Genomic DNA, 26849 nt, shown 5'->3' with positions numbered 1-26849 from the left:
GATGTGGTCATGGGTCCCTCTGCCCTTGCAGAATCCATCTTGAACATCAGGAAGTTCCTGGTCAAGGATATTGCCCAAGTGCTTCTAGTATGTATGTGTTCATGTATGTATAAAATCATGCATGTGTGTATGTGTTCAGGTACCATATCTATGTAGTAAGCTTGGTTCTCGTATCTTATATGTGCAGTAAGCTGGGTTTTGGTACCATATCGATGTAGTAAAATTGGTTCTGGTACCCTATATATGTATATAAATAAGCTTAGATATGGTGTCATATATGTAGTAAGCTTGGGTCTGCTATGGTATCTATGTAGTAAGATTTGTTCTTTCCTGGCATCTATAGAGTAAGCTTTGTTCTTATACTGTATCTATGTAGTATAATCATATATATATATGTTCTGTTAAAGTACTTACATAGTAAGCTAGGTTCTGATGCTATATCTATGTTAGCACGAGGGATAAACCTCTTCCAGAGGTGTCTGGCAGTAGATTATTACTTTCTCACCAACAAAAACCCATGTACTTTTGACCAAGCGTGCAATTGCATTTGGGAGTTAGGAGAAAAAGCAGTCGGCCTAACAAGCTTTTGGCCAACAGCTATCTAATATATTTGGGTAGCAGCTTGAGCATGACTTATCAATAGGGACTTGAGCAATAAAAGTGGCTAGGGCAGCGTGAACTCTAAATATGACCCTGTATGGAGCCAATGTGTTGGTGGAAACACACAGCTCCATACACACTGCAGTGGCTGGGATGGTATTGCAGGCGTAATTCCCATTCACTTGAATGGAACTTTTGCTTGCCACACTATTCCTGGTTACTGCAGTATGTATGGAACTGATAGAGTTTCTGGCAACACATCCATTCTGTACAGTCTGGTGACCAGCTATTCAGTCATATACCCTCCGTTCAACTATTAACAACCTATCTCGAGAATCAGAGGTATCATTTGTAGCTAGAGATGAGCGAGCGTACTCGTCCGAGCTTGATACTCGTTCGAGTATTAGGGTGTTCGAGATGCTCGTTACTCGAAAAGAGTACCACGCGATGTTCGAGTTACTTTCACTTTCATCTCTGAGATGTTAGTGCGCTTTTCTGGCCAATAAAAAGACAGGGAAGGCATTACAACTTCCCCCCTGCGACGTTCAAGCCCTATACCACCCCCCTGCAGTGAGTGGCTGGCGAGATCAGGTGTCACCCGAGTATATAAATCGGCCCCTCCCGCGGCTCGCCACAGATGCGTTCTGACATAGTTCAGGGAAAGTGCTGTTGATGCCGGAGCTGCTATAGGGAGAGTGTTAGGAGTGATTTTAGGCTTCAAGAACCCCAACGGTCCTTCTTAGGCCATAGAAATCGCAGATCGCACCTATCTGCGATCTGCGATTCTTGTTCTCTTCTCTATATGCGCTCAATGGGGCCGGCGGCAGCAGCACCGACACCATTGAGAACATATAGAAGACAAATCATTCTTCTCTGCCACAGCTGTAACAGCTGTGGCAGAGAAGAACGATGTTTGCTCATTGAATTCAATGGAGCTGGCAATACAGCAGGTTCCACTGAAAGCAATGGGCTGCCGGCGTGCGCGGGATGAATTGTCGGGAAGGGCTTAAATATATAAGCCCTTCCCTACAATTCATCCAGAAATGTGTTAAAATAAAAATATACATATATATATATATATTTATATACTATTACTTACCTTGTCCCGGCAGACGGAGTTCAGCCGCGGCGGCCGGCAGTGGGTGTGAAGGGGGTGTGAGTCAGACTCAGCGCTGAGCCAATCAGGGGGCAGGTCTGACTCACACCCACTGTAGGCCGGCCGCGCTGAACTCCGTCTGCCGGGACAAGGTAAGTATATACCGTATATACTGGCGTATAAGACGACTTTTGAACCCTGAAAAATCTGCTCTGAAGTCGGGGGTCGTCTTATACGCCGGTAATACAAAAAAAAAGAAAGTGTCAAAAAAAAAATTCATTACTCACCTCCCCCGGCGTTCTGCGGCGCTGCTGCAGGCTGACGCTCCCTCCTGGTCCCCGGCAGAGCATTGCTTTCTGGACGCAGGGCTTGAAATCCCCGCCTCCAGAAAGCTACTGTGATTAGCTAACACACGCCGTCAGCCAATCACAGCCATTCAATGACATCATTGTCATTGGCTGTGATTGGCTGAAGGCACGTGTGTTTTCTGGAGGCGGGGATTTCAAGCCCTGCGTCCAGAAAGCAATGCTCTGCCGGGGACCAGGAGGGAGCGACATCCTGCAGCAGCGCCGCAGAACGCCGGGGGAAGTGAGTAATGATTTTTATTTTTTGCTCCGCTGTATTCCTGGCGTATAAGGTGACAGTTGGGCGGTCATCTTATACGCCCCGTCGCCTTATACGCCGGTATATATGGTATATTTTTTTTATTTTTACACATTTCTGGATGAATTGCAGGGAAGGGCTTCTATATTTAAGCCCTTCCCGACAATTCATCCCGCGCACGCCGGCAGCCCATTGCTTTCAGTGGAACCTGCTGTATTGCCGGCTCCATTGAATTCAATGGGCTAACATCGTTCTTCTCTGCCACATCTGTTACAGCTATGGCAGAGGAGAACGATCTTTATGCTGACAGTGGGGGGGGGGGGGCACTCTTGCCGCTATTGTGGCTTAATAGTGGGACCTGGGAGCTTGAGATGCAGCCCAACACGTAGCCCCTCGCCTGCCCTATCTGTTGCTGTGTCGTTCCCATCACTTTCTTGAATTGCCCCGATTTTCACAAATGAAAACCTTAGCGAGCATCGGCGATATACAAAAATGCCCGGGTCGCCCATTGACTTCAATGGGGTTCGTTACTCGAAACGAACCCTCGAGCATCGCGAAAATTTCGTCCCGAGCAACGAGCACCCGAGCATTTTGGTGCTCGCTCATCTCTATTTGTAGTTGTTGGGCCCCAAAATAAAATCTGTAACAGGGCCGCCCAATTATACTGCTTTATTTATAGTTCTGCTTTCCTCATATGGGAAAGACAGATTTTATGGGCCCAAGTGCCAACACACCCTCTGCACCTATTATAGTTACACCCCCAGCTGACAATAAGTCATTCAATAGTTCAGTCCCGGAAAATCCCTGGCAGCATCTGTTGTCATAATAGTGATAACATAATGAATAGCTGAGAACTGCATGCTTTTTGTTGTTCATTTAAAAAAATTCATCTTAAAAAAAAAAAAAAACTAATTAACTTTTCCAATGGCATTGACTAAAAATGCCCCAATGCTTTATGTGTGCAGCTTCTAAACAGCCCTGCAGATGTTTTTGTCTTTAGCTTGACTCTTTATGCAATGTGTTGTCAACGAGTATTGCGCTATCATGGTACTTTAATTACACTTTGCATTACTTTACAATGGGTTTTGTTGTGTTGAGAATAATAACTTTTTTTAGTTGGTAAATATAAGATAACTTTCTGTGCTGTGATATCACAATCAAGGCAAAATTTCTCACATCTGTCCTCATGTCCATAGTAAAAGACCACAAACTTTGTGCGGGTTAATTCTGCAGCTGGATTTGCTTTAATTTGTTTGCTACCTCTTGCTAAGCAAACGTAATGTAAGTTAACAAGAAGTGGAGGGCAGATGGTACAAAATGTAAATGTAGCATCAGACTACACTTGTTACCATGCAGGGCAGCGCAGGGTCCCGCGGTCGACGCGCGCCGATCCGGTGTCGGCTCCGGCGTCCTGGAGCTCTGGAGTCGGGGCTCTCCCGGTGGCGTGGGGCAGCCAGTGTGCGGCGGCGTGGGCGTGTCCGCCTCTAGGGTGCCGCCCGCACTCCTCCACCTTTCTTATGCAGCAGTGGGAGAGTCAGCTCCTCCCACTCTCCGCCCCTGGGCGGAGGCTTGCAGTCATAAGGCTGGCAGTGACCTGAGCTCACTGCCAGTTATTGGTTCGGTCAGCGTCTAGTAGGTCCTGTCTGCAGCTAGCCTCAGTTCAGCCTCTAGTTTGCCTGTCAGCTTCCATCTCCAGCTTTGCTTTGCTCTGTATGTTCTGTTGGTCATTTCCATCTGCCTTCTCTGTCGGCACTCTGTCCCCCCATTTAGTTAGTCACATCTTGTCAGTCGCCAGGTCCCTAGCCAGTGCAGGGACTGCCGTCCAGTTGTCCGCCTGGGGTTAGCCAGGGCCGAGGCAAGTAGGCAGGGACAGTGGGGTGCGGTAAATTCAAGGCACCCCACCTGGCGCTCGGGGGGTCAGAGTGCCGTAACAATACTTATTTAAAATCTGTTACCATGGAAAACCATTAACCTGCATTGGTGTTGAAGATACAATGGTTGGAAAGTGGTTATCAAGACCATTTGCAAAGTTAAAAAAAATGGTTGCCAGTGTGGACATAACATTTAAGATATGGGACTACTGTCAATTGTTGATCTGGGAAAAGGAAGAACATTTATAAGTTCAGGTTCAGCTTTAGTTTATTACACCATGTATCCGTTCTGAAGATAAATTTGCCTTATTGATACTAAAATAGAGAAAATTGCTGGAGCTAACAAAAGGATCTGTGGGAGCTGTGTTTTTTATGTCAAGTGTTAAACAAATCTATACTATCTAATACTGCACATTCTTCACAGCAGTCATTTGTTGACTCAAAGGTGTAACTTGAAGCTCCTGGACTCAAAGGCAAATCTGTAACATTCTCCATCCACCATGTACCACTTACAATACTGGTGCCTTCTTATGTGCAGAAAGAAGGAAAAATGTATATATCCAAGCACTGAAATATGTTGGAGAGATAAACATGAAACTGAAGTGAATCAAATTAATTAAAATCCAAACTTTCTCCACAAGGCGATGGTGAAACTCACTCAACCCACCTACATCCTGGATGGCTCATCAGATATCAATATCCATTTGTTCAAGGCAGAAGCTGTAGGTGCTAGTCAGGAAACCCAAATTTATTCCATAAGGTAGGTAGAGAAACAGGTGCAAAACATTTCAGTGCCAGGCTTGTACCTTCTTCGGGCCTGAAGGTAATGTAATATATATAATAGTAAGTCAGCAGTCTGATACTCACCATAGACGGTCAGGGTCACATTTATGTCCAGTACTGAGCTCAGTATCCATATCCTCACTGTGTAATTCCCCCGATCTGTGATCTGAAGACCTTTGATCCGTAATGATCCGTCACTGTAAGCTGTGATCCTGGGAGTGTACTGAGGTCCTTTAAATATCAAGACGCCATGTTTATATGTGTATCTCAGGACTTGATAACGAGGATCTGGTTCTGGTCCTTTATACCAAGTGAAACGTTCAAATCTCTCACTAATCCCAGTAACATTCAGGGTGACAGAGTCATTAATAGCTGGATACTGAGGGATCAGCTGGATACTGGCCATTCCACAGACCATATCTAGCCACAGATATGGGAAAACTAAAAAAAAAAAATGTTGACATCAATGTAATGGTGACTTATTGAAACTGACATAAATGATGGCATTCTTTCAATTCATCAACACATTAGGGCAGATTTACTATTCAAAATAGGTCAGTTTTTTGGCGCAAATTGCGCCACATTTACTATGTGTTTTTAGACACTTTTGGATATTTTTTCCAACTTGTCTGAAAAAGGTACATGCCCTAAGTTGCTTCAAAAGATTACATTAAAATGCCCCAAATTGTGCCAAAATTTTGGCACAATTCTTGGCGTAAACTAAGCCAACTAATAGGTGGTCTAAACTTTTAATACTAGATAGTCTTAAAATTTAACAGATTTATTCAGCACAGCTACTTTGATAAATGTGGTGCATTTTAAGAATGTCTAGTCAAAAGTTTACACTGTCTAACTTTTGAACTGCATTAGTAAATAAGCCTTGTGTTTTGTTAAAAGGGTTGTTTCATGTAGACATATATCTGGATGCATAAACCCCTGTTGATCAGCTAGTATCAGGGAGGAAGGCTTAATATTTCTCCTCCCCCAATACATGTGACAAATGAATGGATTTGCAATGGCTCCTGAACATTCATTTGTCACATGTATTGGGGGAGGAGAAATATTAAGCCTTCCTCCCTGATACCAGCTGATCAACAGGGGTTTCTGCATCCAGATCTATTGTAATCAGCTTCAACAGAAAAGGTAATTGTCATGAAAGAACAACCTGACTAAAGGGGTTGTCGACTAAATTTTTTTAATATAGTTTTTGGCCCACTCGTGCCCATAAGCAATATATGTAAGGAAGATACTTACTATGGCGCAGTTTTGTGATGGCAGGTGACGTCACTGAGTCTTCTGGCCTGGTGATGTCCCATAAGCCTATCATGTAGGCTTCTAATGTAGGAGAAGATGTTTTACCCTGTTGGGACCTTCTACTGGCTGCAGTGGTCATGGGGTTAAACATCTCCAGTGAAGGCCCATATCAAAATTGAGATTATTTTGTTTAGAAAAAAGATGTCTGAGGGACGACCTACTAACTATGTATAAATATATCAGGGGACGGGGGCGTGGCTAACCGGCAGCCGGAGCACACGCATTTACCTGAGCTCCAGGCAGCCGGACCGCGCCGTCGGCTTTCTAGCCCGAACCAAGGCACCCACGCCGCCACTGCTCACCCCCTCCCCCCTTTCAACCATCAACACCCCAAAGGGCTAAAAGCATCAGTGTGGGGGACAGAATAAGGGGCAAGAGGATCACTGCGCTGAGCCCCCGAACCTCACGCAGAGGTCCCTGGCAGGACTAATTGCATAAAGTGGGACTGAAACCGCACTGGCAGGCAGCCCACAGCCTGCACATCTACTGGGGAGTAGCATCAGAGTTGCTAATAGAGGGCACCGGGACGGCACCAGAGATTGGACACCTGAGCGGACAACCGCCATATTCCCCCCCCCCCCCCGGGACAATCACTCCAGGACTAGCAACGAAACGTGAACGCTGCCTCCCACTTGCCCCTCCAGAACACTGGCCGCTGCCAGACACAGAGAGCTGTCCCTCCCTAAGCACCGAGTAGAACGCCCAAACCGGACAAGATGGGCATTTAATGTTCACCATGTAAAGAAAGACCCCCGGGACCCATGTAACCACTTCAAACCGAGCTGGTCGGACCGCCGCGCAAACGAATAATTTCGAGTTAACAGTGCATAACACAATATTCTAATCTGAGGACGCGCTATGGTGAAAATTGGGAGAGATAAAAGCAGGGAGCACGCGGAGGCGCCCAGGGTTAACCAAAGCCAAGCAGAGATGGATAAATTCCTAAAGAAAAAACACAGCTCTCCGGCAGCACGGCGCCAGAGAGCTCCACAAGAAGGCGCTACTGGCCAACACAGAGAGGACTCAGACATAGAAAGCACCTCTATTACTCCGGACTATGATGAGGACATGGACAGGGAACCAATCTCACGATCTTTCCTTAAAGAAATCCTGACTCAGACAATCTCTCCGGTAATGAAAGAGTTGGCGGACATAAAATCTGAAGTCAAACAAATTGGCCATAGGGTGGAGGACTTGGAGAATGCACAACAAGAACTGATGCAACATAACACAGCCCTCCAAGACTCCCTAACAGAGCAACAAGACCAATTGAACCATGCAATGCTCCTTATTGAGGACCAAGAGAACAGGAGCCGCAGGAAAAATATCCGTTTTAGGGGCCTACCAGAATCAATAGCCGCAGAAGCACTAAACTCGACTGCTATGCAAATATTTCAGTCCCTGCTAGGCGAAGATAGAACTGGTAAAATCGTGATTGAGCGGATACATAGAGCTCTGAGACCCAAACCAATGGCTTCTGAACCCCCAAGGGACGTTGTCTGCGGCCTCCTGAGCTTCGTGGACACCTCAGCAATACTGCATAAGGCCAGAGAAACAAGTGAGATCCTCTTTGAAGACCATAAAATCCGTATTTTTCAGGATGTCGCCCCCAGCACTCTGGCTAAAAGACGCTTACTTAAACCCCTGACGGAAGCCCTACGCATCAAAAAACTCCCGGTCAGATGGCTTTTCCCGTTTGGTCTTGCGACCTTTAAAGATGGACAACAGATTACCATCAGATCACCAAACGACCTCGAGAAGGCGTGGGAAAAGCTCGGAATAACACCTATTGCAATTCCATCCTGGCTGCCATTCCAACCTAAAACACGTTTGCCCCAATTGAAGGCTTCTGAGCAATGGACGATTAACAAGCCTCCGAAAACTCCTAGGCAAAAGAAAAAACAGCAGGCTGAGGCCTGAGGTCGGCCCGCCTTCCTTTCTTCAGATGACTAGGAACGATATCTCTCTCGTTCTCTCCCCCCCCCCTTCTTTTCTCTTCCACCAGCTAAACAAGATAACGGGCAGATCTATCGAGGAGGTCGGAGGGGCTGGGATGCAGGAGTGAAGGAGGAGGCAACTAACCAGTTCACGGTGAATATGCGGGGGTCTGGTCGTGGGGCGGGTGCTGGAGGCGGGGGCTGCGCTGGGGGGGCGGGGGGGGGGACTCCCCCCTGCTCTCCCCCCCGCTCTCCCCCCCGCTCTCCCCTTATATGTTGCTTATCAGCTGATTAGATACCGCTGCCCGGTTCTGCCGGCACTCCACGCGTTCGTTGCATGGCCTAGACCTACACAGTTTGTTTAATGTGATGTAAATGCACACTGTATTTTTTTCTTCCAAGGTGCGCGGATCTGTGTCCAGTCCATAATGTTTGCTAGTTTCATAACTTAACAATGTCGTTACGGTTTGAAAATGTTTAAAAAAGAAAAATTTTTGATCGATTTAAGTTTATGTGGTTATCGGGGGTCGCACCAAACCGAAAAGGTGCGTGTCCACCCACCCCCCAAGTACGCAAGGGCTAGGAGATGCCATGGGGCTAACGCCCCTCCCTTGACCCTGAGTGAGGAACAGGTTCAGGGTCCCTTTGGGAATGGCCCTCCCCCCACCTCGTGTCTAACAAATTTCCTCTTTTTCCCACTTTATGTGGAGTATGTTTTTACCCCCAGTTGGAACAGCAAGATGGTTAGCAAAATTTTAGATGTGAAAAAGGCAGACCCCCTACAGAAAATAGTTCCCCTATGGTCGACTAATGGCGGAAGTTAAAATTGTCTCATTTAATGTCAGAGGCTGGAATAATCCCCAGAAGAGAGCACAGACATTTATCCTTACCAAAAAACACAGCCCGGACGTGATGTTCCTACAGGAAACCCACTTCCGTCACAATCGCATACCCAAACTCCCAAGTCATAATTATAATCAATGGTTCCACAGCACGCATTCCTCAGCCTCAAGAGGGGTCTCCTTCGCGATCAGCAAAAATATCCCTTTTATTCTCACCAAGTCTGAATCAGACCCGGCCGGCAGATTCATATTCCTGAAAGGCACAGTGGCACACAGAGTGATCTCTCTCGGTAACCTGTACGCCCCAAACAAAAACCTGGCCCAGTGGCTAATACGCATTATTTCTAAATTCAAAGAATTTGCCGAAGGCTTGGAAATAGTTGGAGGTGACTTTAACATAGCGTTAGACCATACGATAGACACCACCTCGTGCGCTACACAGACACCCAAGACGCTGACCCGCAGACTGAGAAGCCTACTAGCTGAATCAAATCTGCGCGACGCGTGGAGGCTGAGGAACCCCGGGCTCAGGGAATATACCTACTTCTCTCACATACATGCAACCTACCACAGAATTGACTACTTGTTGGTCTCAGGCAGATTTTTGCACGCGATTACCTCAGCGGATATTGGCCCCATCACCATATCAGATCATGCCCCTATCTTTCTCTCTCTGATTGTGGACAGCCTCCCGAGGAGAGAATGGAATTGGTGCCTCAATTACACGCTGATCAGTGGAAGGGACAATGTTACGAGCATCTCAGAGAAACTGGAGGAATTCTTCCGGATTAATGACTCCCCGGAGGTACCGGTTCCCTTCATCTGGGAGGCACATAAAGCTTGCATTAGGGGGGAGCTGATATCCATGGGCACCAGAGTCAAGCGGCGGAGGGAGGAGGAGGTCAATACCCTACTCACCAAAATCTCAGATAAGGAGGCACAGCATAAAGATAGTCCCAATAACGACACACTAAAAGAACCTCAAGACCTGAGGGACAAATTGAAAAACACCTTAAACATCAAAGCAGCTAAAACTTTATTTACCTCCAAATATAAGATATATATACATGGCGACAGAGGTTCTAAAACGATGACAAGATTAATCCAAAAACAACGAGAGAAACACTTTATTTCCCAGGTCAAGACAGCGGCGGGAGCCACAGTAACATCTACAGAAGAGATGGCTGCGGAATTTGAAAAATTCTACACCACCTTATATAACCTAGAGAGGGACACCGGGGCCCAACAGGACACCGTGCACAACTTCCTAAATAATTTAAAATTACCTGTACTGACTGAGGAGGATGCCTCCTCGCTCTTAGACCCAGCGACGGAGAATGAAGTAGCCGAAGTCCTAGCCTCCATTCCGAACGGGAAAAGCCCGGGCCCGGATGGGCTCCCCATTGCCTATTACAAAAAGTTTGGCAATATACTTGTCCCACAACTGACCAAACTCTGCAATTCCCTTCTCTCAGGCTCAGCACTACCCAAACAAGCCCAAGAGGCTTACATAGCGCTTATCCCCAAAGAGGGTAAGGACCCAGAATCCTGTGGAAATTACCGCCCCATCTCCCTACTGAATTTAGATATTAAACTTTGGGCGAAACTGCTCGCCCATAGGATGGCTACCCTACTGACTAAATTGATAAGCCCAGACCAAGTAGGTTTTGTGCCGGGTAGGGAGGGGAAATTTAACACAACCCGAGCAATTCAGGCTATCCACTACGCGAAACACAATAAACGCCCACTGATCCTAATCTCCACAGATGCTGAGAAGGCCTTCGACAGGGTAAGCTGGAATTTCATCAATAGCACCCTGTCTAAATTTGGATTCCCCCTGCCGTTCATAAAAGCTATTTTCACCCTTTACTCTGAGCCGACGGCGAGAGTCCAAGTCAATGGCACGTTATCCAAACCCTTTCCCATCAGGAACGGCACTAGGCAAGGTTGCCCATTATCGCCCAATCTCTTCATCCTAGTGATGGAGACGTTACTCCAAGATATCAGACAGAACCCAGATATTGAGGGCCTCCAAATAGGAGAGGCCACCCACACCACCGCAGCCTACGCTGATGATCTCCTGGTGATGGCCACCAATCCCAGGAGGGCCCTGCCGGCGCTTGTAGAGACGTTTGAACACTTTGGTAGGTTGTCCAATTTTAAAATTAATTATGACAAGTCGGAGATACTAAATATAACGGCTCCTCCCCGCACAGTTAGCAACCTGAGGGAACAGTTTGCATTCAAATGGCCCACATCAAAAATTAAATATCTAGGCATCACCTTGACGGCGAACCCCTCCCTCCTATATGACACAAACTATGCCCCGTTGATTAAAAAAGTGAAGAACCAGCTCGACCAACTAAAAATACCAATTATTTCCTGGCTAGGTAGGAAAAGCCTTATTTCTACATATATTCTCCCGCCCATTATTTATATCCTGCACTCGGTGCCAATCGACCTACCCATTACCTTCTTCTCACAAATGCACAAACTATTCCGTGACTATATCTGGGGAGGGCATAACCTGAGATTGTCCTTTTCATTCCTGAGCCAAAAATGCCCCCAAGGAGGTACGGGACTCCCAGACCTCCAGCTATACCACAAGGCGATTCACATAGCCAGATGGATCCTCTTAATAGATAACACAATTGCCTCCCCAACACTTTGTATGGAAAGGACAATACTTGGGAAGGATAACCAGGGTCTGCTCTGGGTCAATGGTCTCACACAAGATAAACATGTGCACCTTAACCCCATCACAAAATGCACTATCAAGGTACTGAAACATGCACGGATGGGAGTGACAAGTGCAAGGTCCCTCCCCCCCATGACACCAGCTTCTTTAATACCCTCTATTCTAGCTAATAAACCATGGGGAAGTGAAGGAATAAGGGATAAACTCCAATCCACCACAATTTATGATATTCTTAAGAGCCCCACTTTGACAGACCCGATGCAGCTAGACAGCTGGCTCCCACAACCACCCCACAACTTCTTGGAAAGGGCTACTCTATATCACTCACTGAGACAGTTCCAATCCACCCACCTTGAGAACTCGAGAGACCCGACATGGTTTGAGATGTATACTTCCCTACCCTCTCGACCGAAAAAGTTGGTTACACATCTTTATAAAGGACTTCTGTTGCAAAAAGCCTCAGAAAGGCCCTGGTTTTTGAGGGAATGGGAAAGAGAATTGGGACTTACTCTCAGTCGAGAAGATACCCTAAAAGTCCTGAAAAATTTCCACGGGTTCTCAAAATGCGTTCGCACACAGGAAAACTCTTACAAGCTGTTGACCAGGTGGTATAGAACCCCAGTCACAACTTCCAAAACGAACCCGACATCCACAGACGCTTGCTGGAGATGTGAGGAAGAAAAAGGGACAGCCCTCCATATTTGGTGGGAATGTTCAAAAATTAAGCCCTACTGGCGGTCAGTCACCAACATTATCAACAAAATATGCCATACCTCTTACTCCTTTAGACCGGAGGAGATACTTATCTGGCTCCCCACAAACCATTTCAAACCCTCAAAAAAAAGTTTGCCTACAATCCTTTTAACGGCAGCTAAGCTCCTGATACCCCTCTTCTGGAAAGAGAAGGAGATTCCACAAATCCGCCAGTGGTTAGACAGGATAGCGCAAATCTTCCAGTTTGAGGAAATCCTGGCGTGGGAGGCCAACACCAGGGACGACTTCACGGCCCTTTGGACCCCATGGATTTGCTTTCAGGACAATCCAGATCTCGCCACAACCTAAAATAAAGGATCTGCCTATGCTCACACCACAATATAAAGACAACATTTTGCTGTTTGTTCTCCCAAATTGTTTTCCCCAATTGTTTTTCCTAAATCTACCCCACCTGATCACACCCGGTTCCCCTAGGTGTATTTCTCATTACACCTCGCACCCTCATCCCCCCCCCCCCCCCCGCCTATGCCCCTGATTGTCCTCCCCGTTACCTGGCCGGAAGTATGCTATACATGACAGAAGCGTTGTATTTATTCTGATGTCTGTAACTGAATGGTTATTTTCAAACTGGCCCTGCGTGGCTGATATGCATGTCCCTATATCCGGCACTGTTATACCATTATTTCAATAAAAAGAAATTGTTTAAAAAAATATATCAGGGGACAATACAGAGATCTCTCCCATCATCTATTTATACCCAGGACTGTGACTATAACAAGGGGACACACCTTCTTTCCTCTGTGTCTAGAAGAAAGAAGGTTTCTACACATCATAGGGGGTTCTTTACTGTAAGAGCTGTGAGACTATGGAACTCTCTGCCTGAGGATGTGGTGATAGCAAAAAAGTACAAGAAGGGCCTGGATGTTTTTCTTAAGTGGCACAATATTATAATCATTAATAATTTCAGATTGGTTGTTGATCCAGGCATTATTCTGATTGCCAGATTGGAGTCAGGAAGGATTTTTTTCCCCTTAAATGGGGGAAATTGGCTTCTACCTTATTGGGTTTTCTTTAGCCTTCTTCTGGATCAACATTGGGGGGTAAAAGGTTAAACTGGATGGACTTATGTCTTTTTTCGGCTTTATATACTATATTACTATGTTACTGTACTCTGTAATGGTAATCTGCCACCAGGTATGAGCACCATAAATTAAGATATGGTGCTCACAGGGCAGGATCCTCAAAGTTGCTGTATACGGGAGCACATGTACACAGCCTGCAGCTTTGAGTCCGACAACGCAACCACTGTTTGGATGCACGGCCCATAGACCAACTTTTCTAGCTAACAGCATGGGCACTGGGAGGTGGGTAAGTGTGAAAAATACCTCCCCGAGCTTTCAGAAATGTGTCCTATGAGCATCATAATTTAGATTATGGTACTCATAGTCATTGACAGGTTCCCTTTAAAGTGTACTGTCCCTGATCTGTTTGTTACTGACGTAGCTTACATATTTGACTAAATCTGCTTTTAAACAGAATGAGTATCATTCAAAAAACTGTTGAAACAAGCAAAAGTGACCAATATTGTTCAGTCTAAATGAGAGCCAACGACTGAACGACGAACGATTATTTTGCTTTTTGCTCAACATTTATTTTATGCAGGCATAAAAAACAACATTGGCTCTTTAAAAATAACTTATTGTTTAGTTTAAACAGCGCTCATTCAGTCCCTCTCATTCAGTTATACAGCGAATGTGAAAGACTAAAATATTCTGAACAATTTCCCGTTTGAATGAGCCAACGAGAAATAGTAACTAGAGATAAGCGAATGTACTCGTCCGAGCTTGATACTCGTTCGAGTATTAGCGTGTTCGAGATGCTCGTTACTCGTGACGAGTACCACGCGATGTTCGAGTTACTTTCACTTTCATCTCTGAGACGTTAGCGCGCTTTTCTGGCCAATAGAAAGACAGGGAAGGCATTACAACTTCCCCCTGCAACGTTCAAGCCCTATACCACCCCCCTGCAGTGAGTGGCTGGCGAGATCAGGTGTCACCCGAGTATAAAAATCGGCCCCTCCCGCGGCTCGCCACAGATTTGTTCTGACATAGTTTAGGGAAAGTGCTGTTGGTGCCGGAGCTGCTGTAGGGAGAGCGTTAGGAGTATTTTAGGCTTCAAGAACCCCAACGGTCCTTCTTAGGGCCACATCTAACCGTGTGCAGTACTGTGGAGGCTGCTTTTTGCAGTGTTGCACTTTTTTTTTTTTTTTCGTATATCGGCCGTGCAGAGCATTGCGCCCTGCAGTAATACTCCAGGGCCAGAAGTGGTGGTTAGGCAGGGACAGAAGACATATATTGTGAGGCAGGGACAGAAGACATATATTGTGAGGCAGGGACAGAAGACATATATTGTGAGGCAGGGACAGAAGAAATATATTGTGAGGCAGGGACAGAAGACATATATTGTGAGGCAGGGACAGAAGACATATTGATTTAATATAGGCAGTGGGCCTTTGCAAAAACATTTGGGGAAAAAAATCTATTTGGGCTGCCTGTGACTGTCCTCAGTGTTCTGGGTCTGTGCTGGGTGTAGTAGTCCTCCTAATTCATACGCAGCCAGCTAAGTGTTACAGCAGGCTTGTGCAAAATTATTTGCTGGCTCTGTGTTGGCTGTTAAATCACCGCTGTATTCCAGTCCACAGTGCAACACTCTGCAGTTATTTGACATACTCCAGGGCCAGTAGCGGTGACGCAGAGAGAGAAGAGATATATTGATTGAATATAGCCAGTGGGCCTTTGCAAAAACATTTGGGGAAAAAAATCTATTTGGGCTGCCTGTGACTGTCCTCAGTGTACTGGGTCTGTGCTGCGTGTAGTTGTCCTCCTAATTCATACGCAGCCAGCTAAGTGTTACAGCAGGCTTGTGCAAAATTATTTCCTGGCGTTCCGTAAGCGAAGTCAGCCTCCAACCACAGGCCAATGAGCAGCACATTTAATTACAGCGTTCTGTTTCTGCACTACTGGCAATACACCATGCTGAGGGGTAGGGGTAGGCCTATAGGACGTGGACGCGGGCGAGGACACGGAGGCCCCAGTCAGGGTGTGGGCACAGGCCGAGCCAGTGCGGTGGCCAGGGGTAGAGGCAGGGCCAGACCGAATAATCCACCAACTGTTTCCCAAAGCGCCCCCTCGCGCCATGCCACCCTGCAGAGGTCAAGGTGCTCTACGGTGTGGCAGTTTTTCACAGAGACGCCTGACGACCGACGAACAGTGGTGTGCAACCTTTGTCGCGCCAAGATCAGCTGGGGAGGCACCACCACCAGCATGCGCAGGCATCTGATGGCCAAGCACCCCACAAGGTGGGACGAAGGCCGTTCACCGCCTCCGGTTTGCACCACTGCCTCTCCCCCTGTGCCCCAACCTGCCACTGAGATCCAACCCCGCTCTGTGGACACAGGCACTACCATCTCCTGGCCTGCACCCACACCCTCACCTCCGCTGTCCTCGGCCCCATCCAGCAATGTCTCTCAGCGCAGCGTCTAGACGTCGCTAGCGCCACTGTTTGAGCGCAAGCGCAAGTACGCCGTCACGCACCTGCACGCTCAAGCGTTATATGTGCACATTGCCAAACTGATCAGCCTGGAGATGCTGCCGTATAGGCTTGTGGAAACGGAGGCTTTCAAAAGCATGATGGCGGCGGCTGCCCCGCGCTACTCGGTTCCCATTTGCCACTACTTTTCCCGATGTGCCGTCCCAGCCCTGCACGATCACGTCTCCCGCAACATTGTACGCGCCCTCAGCAACGCGGTTACTGCCAAGGTCCACTTAACAACGGACACGTGGACAAGCACAGGCGGACAGGGCCACTATATCTCCCTGACGGCACATTGGGTGAATTTAGTGGAGGCTGGGACAGAGTCAGAGCCTGGGACCGCTCACGTCCTACCCACCCCCAGAATTGCGGGCCCCAGCTCGGTGCTGGTATCTGCGGCGGTGTATGCTTCCTCCACTAAACCACCCTCCTCCTCCTCCTCCTCCAACGCAACCTTTGTCTCGCAATCAAGATGTGTCAGCAGCAGCACGTCGGCAGCAGTCGGTGTCGCGCGGCGTGGCAGCACAGCGGTGGGCAAGCGTCAGCAGGCCGTGCTGAAACTACTCAGCTTAGGAAAGAAGAGGCACACGGCCCACGAACTGCTGCAGGGTCTGACAGAGCAGACCGACCGCTGGCTTGCGCCGCTGAGCCTCCAACCGGGCATGGTCGTGTGTGACAACGGCCGTAACCTGGTGGCGGCTCTGCAGCTCGGCAGCCTCACGCACGTGCCATGCCTGGCCCATGTCTTTAATTTGGTGGTTCAGCGCTTTCTGAAAAGCTACCCACACTTGTCATACCTGCTCGGAAAGGTGCGCCGGGTCAGCGCACATTTCCGCAACTCCAAGTCGGACGCTGCCACCCTGCAGCGACTGCTGTGCGACGTGCCCACACGGTGGAACTCTACGCTCCACATGTTGGCCAGGCTTTATGAGCAGCGTAGAGCTATAGTGGAATACCAACTCCAACATGGGCGGCGTAGTGTGAGTCAGCCTCCTCAATTCTTTACAGAAGAGTGGGCCTGGTTGGCAGACATCTGCCAGGTCCTTGGAAACTTTGAGGAGTCTACCCAGATGGTGAGCGGGGATGCTGCAATCATTAGCGTCACCATTCCTCTGCTATGCCTCTTGAGAAGTTCCCTGCAAAGCATAAAGACAGACGCTTTGCACTCGGAAACTGAGGCGTGGGAAGACAGTATGTCGCTGGATAGTCAGAGCACCCTCATGTCTATATCTCAGCGCGTTGAGGAGGAGGAGGAGGAGGAGGGGGAGGTGTATGAGGAGGAGGGGGAAGAGACAGCTTGGCCCACTGCTGAGGGTACACATGCTGCTTGCCTGTCATCCTTTCAGCGTGTATGGCCTGAGGAGGAGGAGGGGGAGGAGGAGGAGGAGGAGGATCCTGAAAGTGATCTTCCTAGTGAGGACAGCCATGTGTTGCGTACAGGTACCCTGGCACACATGGCTGACTTCATGTTAGGATGCCTTTCTCATGACCCTCGCGTTACACGCATTCCGGCCACTACGGATTACTGGGTGTACACACTGCTCGACCCACGGTATAAGGAGAACCTTTCCACTCTCATTCCCGAAGAGGAAAGGGGTTCGAGAATGATGCTATACCACAGGGCGCTGGTGGACAAACTGATGGTAAACTTCCCATCCGACAGCGCTAGTGGCAGAAGGCGCAGTTCCGAGGGCCAGGTAGCACGGGAGGTGCAGAGATCAGGCAGCATGTACAGCGCAGGCAGGGGAACATTCTCCAAGGCCTTTGCCAGCTTTATGGCTCCCCAGCAACACTGTGTCACCGCTCCCCAGTCAAGGCTGAGTTGGCGGGAGCACTGTAAAAGGATGGTGAGGGAGTACGTAGCTGATCGCACGACCGTCCTCGGTGACGCCTCTGCCCCCTACAACTACTGGGTGTCGAAGCTGGACACGTGGCCTGAACTCAAGCTGTATGCCCTGGAGGTGCTTGCTTGTCCTGCGGCTAGCGTTTTGTCAGAGAGGGTGTTTAGTGCGGCTGGGGGATTCATCACGGATAAGCGTACCCGCCTGTCAACCGACAGTGCCGACAGGCTTACACTCATCAAGATGAACAAAGCCTGGATTTCCCCAGACTTCTCTTCTTCACCAGCGGACAGCAGCGATACCTAAACAATACGTAGGCTGCACCCGCGGATGGAAGCATTGTTCTCTATCACCATCAAAAACGTGGACCTTTTAGCTTCATCAATCTGTGTATAATATTCCTCCTCCTCCTCCTGCTCCTCCTCCTGAAACCTGACGTAATCACGCCGAACGGGCAATTTTTCTTAGGCCCACAAGGCTCAGTCATATAATTTTTGTAAACTATTTTTATATGTTTCAATGCTCATTAAAGCGTTGAAACTTGCACCTGAACCAATTTTTATTTTAACTGGGCTGCCTCCAGGCCTAGTTACCAATTAAGCCACATTAACCAATTCACCAATTTTTTGGGGCCCTCGCCTACAGTGTAATCCAATTAATTTTTTGCCCACCTGCATTACAGCTGACGTTACATCAGCTGTGCTGGGCACTGTAATGGGATATATTTATGTACCGCCGGTGGGTTCCAGGGAGCCACCCATGCTGTCGGTCCACACGGAGTTGTAACTACATGTGTAAGCTTCTAAAGAAACCCAGTCTGACTGGGGCATGCAGTGTGGGCCGAAGCCCACCTGCATTTAACATGACATTACCTCAGCTGTGATGGGCAATGCTATGGGATATATTTATGTGCCGCCGGTGGCTTCCTGGCACCCACCCATGCTGTCGGTCCACAGGAACTTCACAATAAGGAGTTGTACCTGCCTGTGTCTATGAATTAAAAAGCCCGGTCAGGTTGGGGCATGCAGTGTGGGCCAAAGCCCACCTGCATTTAATCGGACGTTACCTCAGCTGTGATGGGCACTGCAATGGGATACATTAATGTACAGCCGGTGGGTTCCAGGGAGCCACCCATGCTGTGGTTGCACACGGAATTCCCATTGCGGAGTTGTACCTGCCTGTGACTATTTATAAAAAAACGCGGTCTGACTGGGGCATGCAGACACCTTGACAGAATGAATAGTGTGTGGCACATAGGTTCCCCATTGCTATGCCCACGTGTGCAGCTCCTGATGGCGGTGGCACAGGATTATATTTCTCATTGCCTCTGTACAGCATTGTGGGCTATCGCCCCACCCGTTTTAAAGAGGGTCGCTGCCTAGCCGTGCCAACCCTCTGCAGTGTGTGCCTGCGTTTCCTCCTCATGGCAGACGCACTTATAAATAGACATGAGGGTGGCGTGGCATGAGTGCAGCTGAAGGCTGCGCAGGGACACTTTGGTGTGCGCTGTGGACACTGCGTCGTGCGGGGGGGGGGGGGGGGGTTGGGGGGGGGGTTGGGCAGCATGTAAGCCAGGAGAAGTGGCAGCGGAGTGTCATGCAGGCAGTGATTGTGCTTTGTTGGAGGTAGTGTGGTGCTTAGCTAAGGTATGCATTGCTAATGAGGGCTTTTCAGAAGTAAAAGTTGTTGGGGGGGGGGCCCACTCTTGCCGCTATTGTGGCTTAATAGTGGGACCTGTGAACTTGAGATGCAGCCCAACATGTAGCCCCTCGCCTGCCCTATTCGTTGCTGTGTCGTTCCCATCACTTTCTTGAATTGCCCTGATTTTCACAAATGGAAACCTTAGCGAGCATCGGCAAAATACAAAAATGCTCGGGTCGCCCATTGACTTCAATGGGGTTCGTTACTCGAAACGAACCCTCGAGCATCGTGATAATTTCGTCCCGAGTAACGAGCACCCAAGCATTTTGGTGCTCGCTCATCTCTAATAGTAACCAACAACAATAGTAACGATGTTTACTATTTGTGACCAAACTCTGACTGCCTCAACCCTTTGCTTTGTCTGATTTATAATTTCTACCTATTGCCTAGGTGCTGTGACTTGACATCTTCAACTGCACATCAGACGTTGCTAACTAGGGACCTGGAAATTCCCTGTGGGAAAGTCCATACCTCATTGTGGGGATTTTGGAAGTCCTCCCAACCATTTTAAAATCAGTGTCCCATTGTCTTGGGAGGCCTGGCACATGCCCCATTCCAGAAACACTTGCTAACCCCATCCAGCAGTATGTAGCATCTTCATTACTCACACAGGATAAAACTGTAGGGCAGAGGGGTTTTTATTCAGCTTTTAGTATGTTTCCGGGGGAGACCGGGGAGAAGTCAGGTGAAGCTGTCTGACAATCCCACCCTGTGTGAATGATAAATATAGAGCTACTGTTGCTGTGAGTTAGTGTTACAGGATTGGGGACCCAACAGTGGACAAGAGGTGGATACAGATGGATCATTATAAGTAAGTAGGATTATAGAGGGCACATTATTATATTGTGAGGCAACAGAGACCTCACAATAAATTAATATAACATTAATTTATGGGGCCACAGAGGGAGTACTATTACTTTGTGGTACCAAAGAGGGAGCATTATTACTATGGGGGAGCACTAAGAGCAGTATTGACAATAACAGCAGGATGAAAATTGTGTGCAGAGATGAATTATGTCTAGAAGAGGTCTTCATGGTGGTCTGGGCCCAGATAGTAAAGAAAAATGAAATTGGATGGCTCTAATCAGAGGAAACATCATCTGTAATCGCTGAAGATAACTACAGTCCCCAGACATCTCCTCAAGCAGGATCAGCGTGGGCATGGTGCAGGGACCATGGGCAAAGACATGCATATTGTAAGCTGTGCCCTTTGTTGTTCATCCTGGCCAGGTTATAAGGTGGATAAGGGGTCTGGTGAGAGACCTCACATGGTAGGCATTGGAGGCATTAGTAACTTGAAGAGATCAATCATGGGTATTATTACTGTGAGAGGGTCACTAACATGCACTATTATTGAGTTGACACAAAGGGCATGGCTTAATACAAAGGGCCATAGCCTAAGTTAAACAATTTGCCATGGCACAGGATTTATCCCTCTTTTCGTTGTTCAAAGGTTGGTAAGTATGGTGAGTTTGGAGAACTCACAATACCTTAGATTCACACACTGGTTTAGCCAAAAGCAAATACTTTAGCAACCCAATGGTTCCACATCTCCAAAAGACCTCAATACATTCTGGTTTATAACATGGAGCAGAGCTTTCAGTGTCCTATAATTGTACCCTATGTATGAGCGTTTTAACTAATTTTTAGGATAGAAATTTGCCAAAGTAGGAATACCAGTAACTACACTTTTGCTAGTATAATTGATTTTTATCATTTTTTATTTATGGTGACTACACCAAATTCACAAATAGTCATGTGAAAAATCCGGTGCACTACTGAGAAACTAAATGAAGAGAAGGTGTCCAAGAGGAATTTAAAAGGGTGTTCCTGAGACTGGGCAACATTTTTAACATTTACCTAACATTTCTACTTACTGACATTATTCCAAACATCCATCTAAATCATCAAACTGAACTTTAGTACCTTATTTGCCAACTTGCACCAGCATTGCTTTCCATGCAGCTTCAGATTTTCACAATGTTATATAAAATGGCAAGCATGAAATACAAAAACCGCTTCACCCACAATGCACCAGTGCCAGTTACTGACGAATGCACACAGAATTTGAAGGCACTGAGCATGTCTGACCAGTAAAACAGAGGAGCATACAGGTCGTAACCACTACCTTGATTGTGATAGTACAGTACCGGAAGTTATCTTAAAGAAACTGTCACCAACTTTTTGCATCTCTCTCTGATAGCAGCATAAAGTAGTGACAGCCACCCTGAATGCATATATATATATATATATATATATATATATATATATATATATATATATCTGTTGTATGTATTTGTGCAGTAGTTTATGAAAAACTTGCATTTTATCAATAGCAGCCAGATACAGAGGACCACAGGAAGTAGTCTTTGATATTCATGAGTTCCAGGCTAACCCCACCCACTCCAGTCACTGATTGACAGCTCTCTGCCCATTACTCTGCATAGAGAGACAGCAGTCAATAATTGGCTGGAGGGTGGGGTGGGTGTGGCAATCCTGCAGTTCATGAATAATAAGGACTAGCTTGGGTCTGGCTGCTGTTAATAAAATGCAAGTTTCTCCAAAACTACTGCATGGATACACACAGCAGACATATCACTGTAATCAGTGAGACAGGCACTACTTTGTGGTTCTCTCAGTGTGGACTGCAAAAAATGGTGACATATTCCCTTTAACACATTAAAAAGCTAATGTTCTTTTATCTTTACACAACAAAACTCAAAGTAAGTCAAAGTATAAATAAACCACCCTGCTCTAGAGAAACCCATCTTTGCATCTACAACTTTGTAAAACAAGTTCTAACATTATACTGCAAAATTACATGCTATTGACTTATGATATCACCGAGGCAGTTAAGTTCCCGTTAATCAAGTGTATTTCACTGTAGGGAACCACAGAAAAATAGAATAAAATATAACTTTTATTAATTAAGATAAAAAAGCAAAAGAAAAACAATATAGTGCGATATAAGGTGATGAGATAAAACTATGCTCGAATAGTAATAAAGAAGAAGTCTCTTTGATTTTATCAATTTTCATAGGCCAAGATGATTCCTTGAGGGGAAAAATCTTTATACCCTCTTGCAATATCCGTAAGGTACTGAGTAGTTAGAATTAGTTGTTATTTTCTATTACTCGTTCTCCCCCCTCTATAAAATAGAGGATGTCAGTATATTCCCCTATCGGAGGTTCTTATGTATTCTCACATAGAGAGAAAGGGAATAGTAACGTATATCTATGATGTTCTAGTCACAGAGGAGATTATTAACCAGAACCCTGTATTCCCGCCATACACAGGACTACGTATTTCTCTAGATATATAATAGAGTGCTGGAATCTTATCTCGGACTTGAGCACGGTGAGTATATCACCAAGCTCAGAAGTATATCGAAGTCATACGCAGATTGCTTATATATGTCCACAATCGTCAAGGGGTAGATGTACATCCCAAGTACAAGTGTTGTGTTTAACTTAAGGATAGTGGATAAAGTAAGTCATGCAAGGTATGCCCCACACATTGGGGAATAACCTATTGCAGGATTTTCATCAACTACCACAGTGTGAATCGATATAAAATAATTAGAGAACTTCTAAAAAGTCCAAAGACGGATACATAGTGATCTCGGATGAAGATATAGATCAAAAATATTTGTCTGGACTAATGCTGCAGATCAATAGGCTATGAGTATAAATAGCTTCTCTTAGATAGCTGTAAAGGACACTTAGGTTTCTGTGTCCAACAGTATAAGTCCTAGGTGGTTGATTTGGTGCAAGCCCAAACTATTGATATCAATCACCTAGGTAGTCACTCTTTATATTAAATTGCTGTTAAGGAACACTAAGATTGTTGGTCCCGGTAGTTATGTGCCTAAATGATAGCTCTGGCATAAAAGCCAGGTATAGATGTCTATCACTTTAGTCAGAAATTCTATCCATCTACGCGTTTCTGCTGTCAGAGAACTTCTGGCAGCGTCATCAGGATGGATTCTATCCTAACAGCACAGTTTTTAAGCCACAAAGAGCAGTGGCTGATAGTTGATCTGAACAGCACAGTGGCTGTTAACAAAATGAGCATTCTATGCTCAAAATGAGCATTCTATGCTCATTTTGTTAACAGCCACTGTGCTGTTCAGATCAACTATCAGCCACTGCTCTTTGTGGCTTAAAAACTGTGCTGTTAGGATAGAATCCATCCTGATGACGCTGCCAGAAGTTCTCTGACAGCAGAAACGCGTAGATGGATAGAATTTCTGACTAAAGTGATAGACATCTATACCTGGCTTTTATGCCAGAGCTATCATTTAGGCACATAACTACCGGGACCAACAATCTTAGTGTTCCTTAACAGCAATTTAATATAAAGAGTGACTACCTAGGTGATTGATATCAATAGTTTGGCCTTGCACCAAATCAACCACCTAGGACTTATACTGTTGGACACAGAAACCTAAGAGTCCTTTACAGCTATCTAAGAGAAGCTATTTATACTCATAGCCTATTGATCTGCAGCATTAGTCCAGACAAATATTTTTGATCTATATCTTCATTCGAGATCACTATGTATCCGTCTTTGGACTTTTTAGAAGTTCTCTAATTATTTTATATCGATTCACACTGTGGTAGTTGATGAAAATCCTGCAATAGGTTATTCCCCAATGTGTGGGGCATACCTTGCATGATTCACTTTATCCACTATCCTTAAGTTAAACACAACACTTGTACTTGGGATGTACATCTACCCCTTGACGATTGTGGACATATATAAGCAATCTGCGTATGACTTCGATATACTTCTGAGCTTGGTGATATACTCACCGTGCTCAAGTCCGAGATAAGATTCCAGCACTCTATTATATATCTAGAGAAATACGTAGCCCTGTGTATGGCGGGAATACAGGGTTCTGGTTAATAATCTCCTCTGTGACTAGAACATCATAGATATACGTTACTATTCCCTTTCTCTCTATGTGAGAATACATAAGAACCTCCGATAGGGGAATATACTGACATCCTCTACTTTATAGAGGGAGGAGAACGAGTAATAGAAAATAACAACTAATTCTAACTACTCAGTACCTTATGGATATTGCAAGAGGGTATAAAGATTTTTCCCCTCAAGGAATCATCTTGGCCTATGAAAATTGATAAAATCAAAGAGACTTCTTCTTTATTACTATTCGAGCATAGTTTTATCTCATCACCTTATATCGCACTATATTGTTTTTCTTTTGCTTTTTTATCTTAATTAATAAAAGTTATATTTTATTCTATTTTTTCTGTGGTTCCCTACAGTGAAATACTATTGACTTATGAAGCATATAACCTTTACTTTGAATCAGTGGAATAGCCCTTTAAAGAGAACCTCTGGGTAAGTATATGCGAGTTACAACATAAAGTTATGGCACAGCGCGGGAAGGAGTTCAAATCAGCAGAGGATGAGAATAAGAAAGTACAGTTTTTGCAAACATTATAATAAACATTTTTTGCAAGGGAATATTGTAAATTGGCCATTAGTGGGAAGTCCAAGGTGTAACGATTCTACAGTTGGAATTTTATAGCAAATGGATCTATTTTTTAATGTCTCAACATTAGAGGGATATGGTAAGTATTCTATATTTCCAGTATAAGATATATTAGAGCATAAGGTATATTAGAGAATTAGATTGGCCTATCACAGTTCTAGAGGGTCCCACTGTGGGCACTGGTCTGACAAAATAATGGGCACAAAAGGACCAAGATACAACCCTGTTTGGAGGTGACTTTAGATCTAATAACTTGCCACTGGGATATATTTCCTGAGTTGACTCACTAATCGCCTAATCGTCCTTTCTGATAAAATGTCTTGTGTGTGCAATAATAACAACAAAGACAACAATGCAAGTGAATGGGTAGATGTTCCTTCTGGTAGTCTTCAAGGCATAGCTTACAGATCTTCTATCGCAATGCGATATCTATAACAGGTCACTCTACACCTACGAACTGAAGACTGAACCCTCAGGCACCAGAGCCTGGATATAACTGCTATCTCTACCTCATCTGTAGCTATACTCTTGAGTGAACGCAAGAAACTCCAGTCTAACTGCAATGGTTTATGTTACCTGAAATCATCCAGAGCCACATTTTCATGTTCTGTGTTGTTGAATCCTGCCAGAAATGTGTCTGCAATCACCAGGTAAAATCAGATTACGGAAGTTATGCCTAAACAATGGCATTCATTCAATATAATACTGCGGACGGTTCATAGCGATGCTTAGATTTAGTCATATGCCAAAAGAGAAACTACTTGCATGTACAAAAAGCATTTTACATTGGCAGGAACTGTGTAAATAGGCATGTCAAAGACTCAATAAGAACATTAACAAGTGGCAAACAAAGGGAAGGAATTGACTCCTTGAAGGGTAAAACCTGACACCAAGAGAAGTATCTAGTTAAAGGGTTTTTTCAAGTTTTTTTTTTAATTAATGACCTACTGTATCCTAAGGATAGTTCATCAATATCTGATTGAAAGGGGATCGACACCTGGCACCATTGCTGATCAATTGGTATGTGTTTTCTCCTGCATTTGAAGTCCACCCACCCCCCTGCTGCTTTCATCTCTGCTTAACCTGCACCATTGCTATTTCCTTGCATCTTTTCACTATTATGCTTATGGTATGTGTTTTCTCCTGCATTTGAAGTCCACCCACCCCCCTGCTGCTTTCATCTCTGCTTAACCTGCACCATTGCTATTTCCTTGCATCTTTTCACTATTATGCTTATGGTATGTGTTTCTTGCCTAGCTTGACTACGGGCCATATTTGTGCATCTCCCCCCCTTCATATAGTCTCACCCCCCACTTCTATGCCCATTTTTTAGTGTGGAGGTGTTATTTATGTAAGCAAGCCATAAAACCTCTGGGTGGGTCACTAGCCAGTTGCCTAACGAACCTAAATTGAACTAGTCCCTCCCAGGTGTTGGCTGCTGCTTGGTTTTAAAAGTAGTATCCCTTCACTGACACACATGTGGCAGTGTACGCATGTGGTCCCTGTGCTGAAGTGTGCCCGTGATCAAGTGTGACTTCCATGCAGTTTAACATGGCAGTTCAACAGGGCGAGAGACAGGTACGTCGCAAACCCTGCTTTAATTCCTTTTGCTTCAAAGCTATCGCTAACGCTTTCACCTCTCTCTTAATCCTTGCTCTCAGTCTCAGAACTTCTTTCAAGTGCCCACCTCCAGGGCACACTATTCACATCAGCCCCTCTCTCCTGTCCTCCCCTATG

General features: G+C 45.9%; 1 protein-coding gene across 1 annotated transcript in view; it reads right to left on the bottom strand.

Moving 5' to 3' along the window:
- Window positions 1-25785, bottom strand: part of LOC136631397 (carcinoembryonic antigen-related cell adhesion molecule 1-like) — a 39848-nt gene extending 14063 nt beyond the window's left edge. Inside the window, exons 1-2 of the mRNA XM_066605678.1 lie at window positions 25689-25785; window positions 5038-5394 (exon numbers count right to left, since the gene is read on the bottom strand). Of these exons, the coding sequence (XP_066461775.1) occupies window positions 5038-5394; window positions 25689-25716 (385 nt within the window). The 5' untranslated portion in view covers window positions 25717-25785. The remainder of the gene's footprint in view (window positions 1-5037; window positions 5395-25688) is intronic.
- Window positions 25786-26849: the final 1064 nt, after the last annotated feature.

This window comes from Eleutherodactylus coqui, chromosome 6 (assembly GCF_035609145.1).
Source record: "Eleutherodactylus coqui strain aEleCoq1 chromosome 6, aEleCoq1.hap1, whole genome shotgun sequence".
Taxonomy (NCBI): domain Eukaryota; kingdom Metazoa; phylum Chordata; class Amphibia; order Anura; family Eleutherodactylidae; genus Eleutherodactylus; species Eleutherodactylus coqui.
The sequence above is the reverse complement of the archived record's forward strand: the minus strand, read 5'-3'. Positions and strand labels throughout refer to the sequence as shown.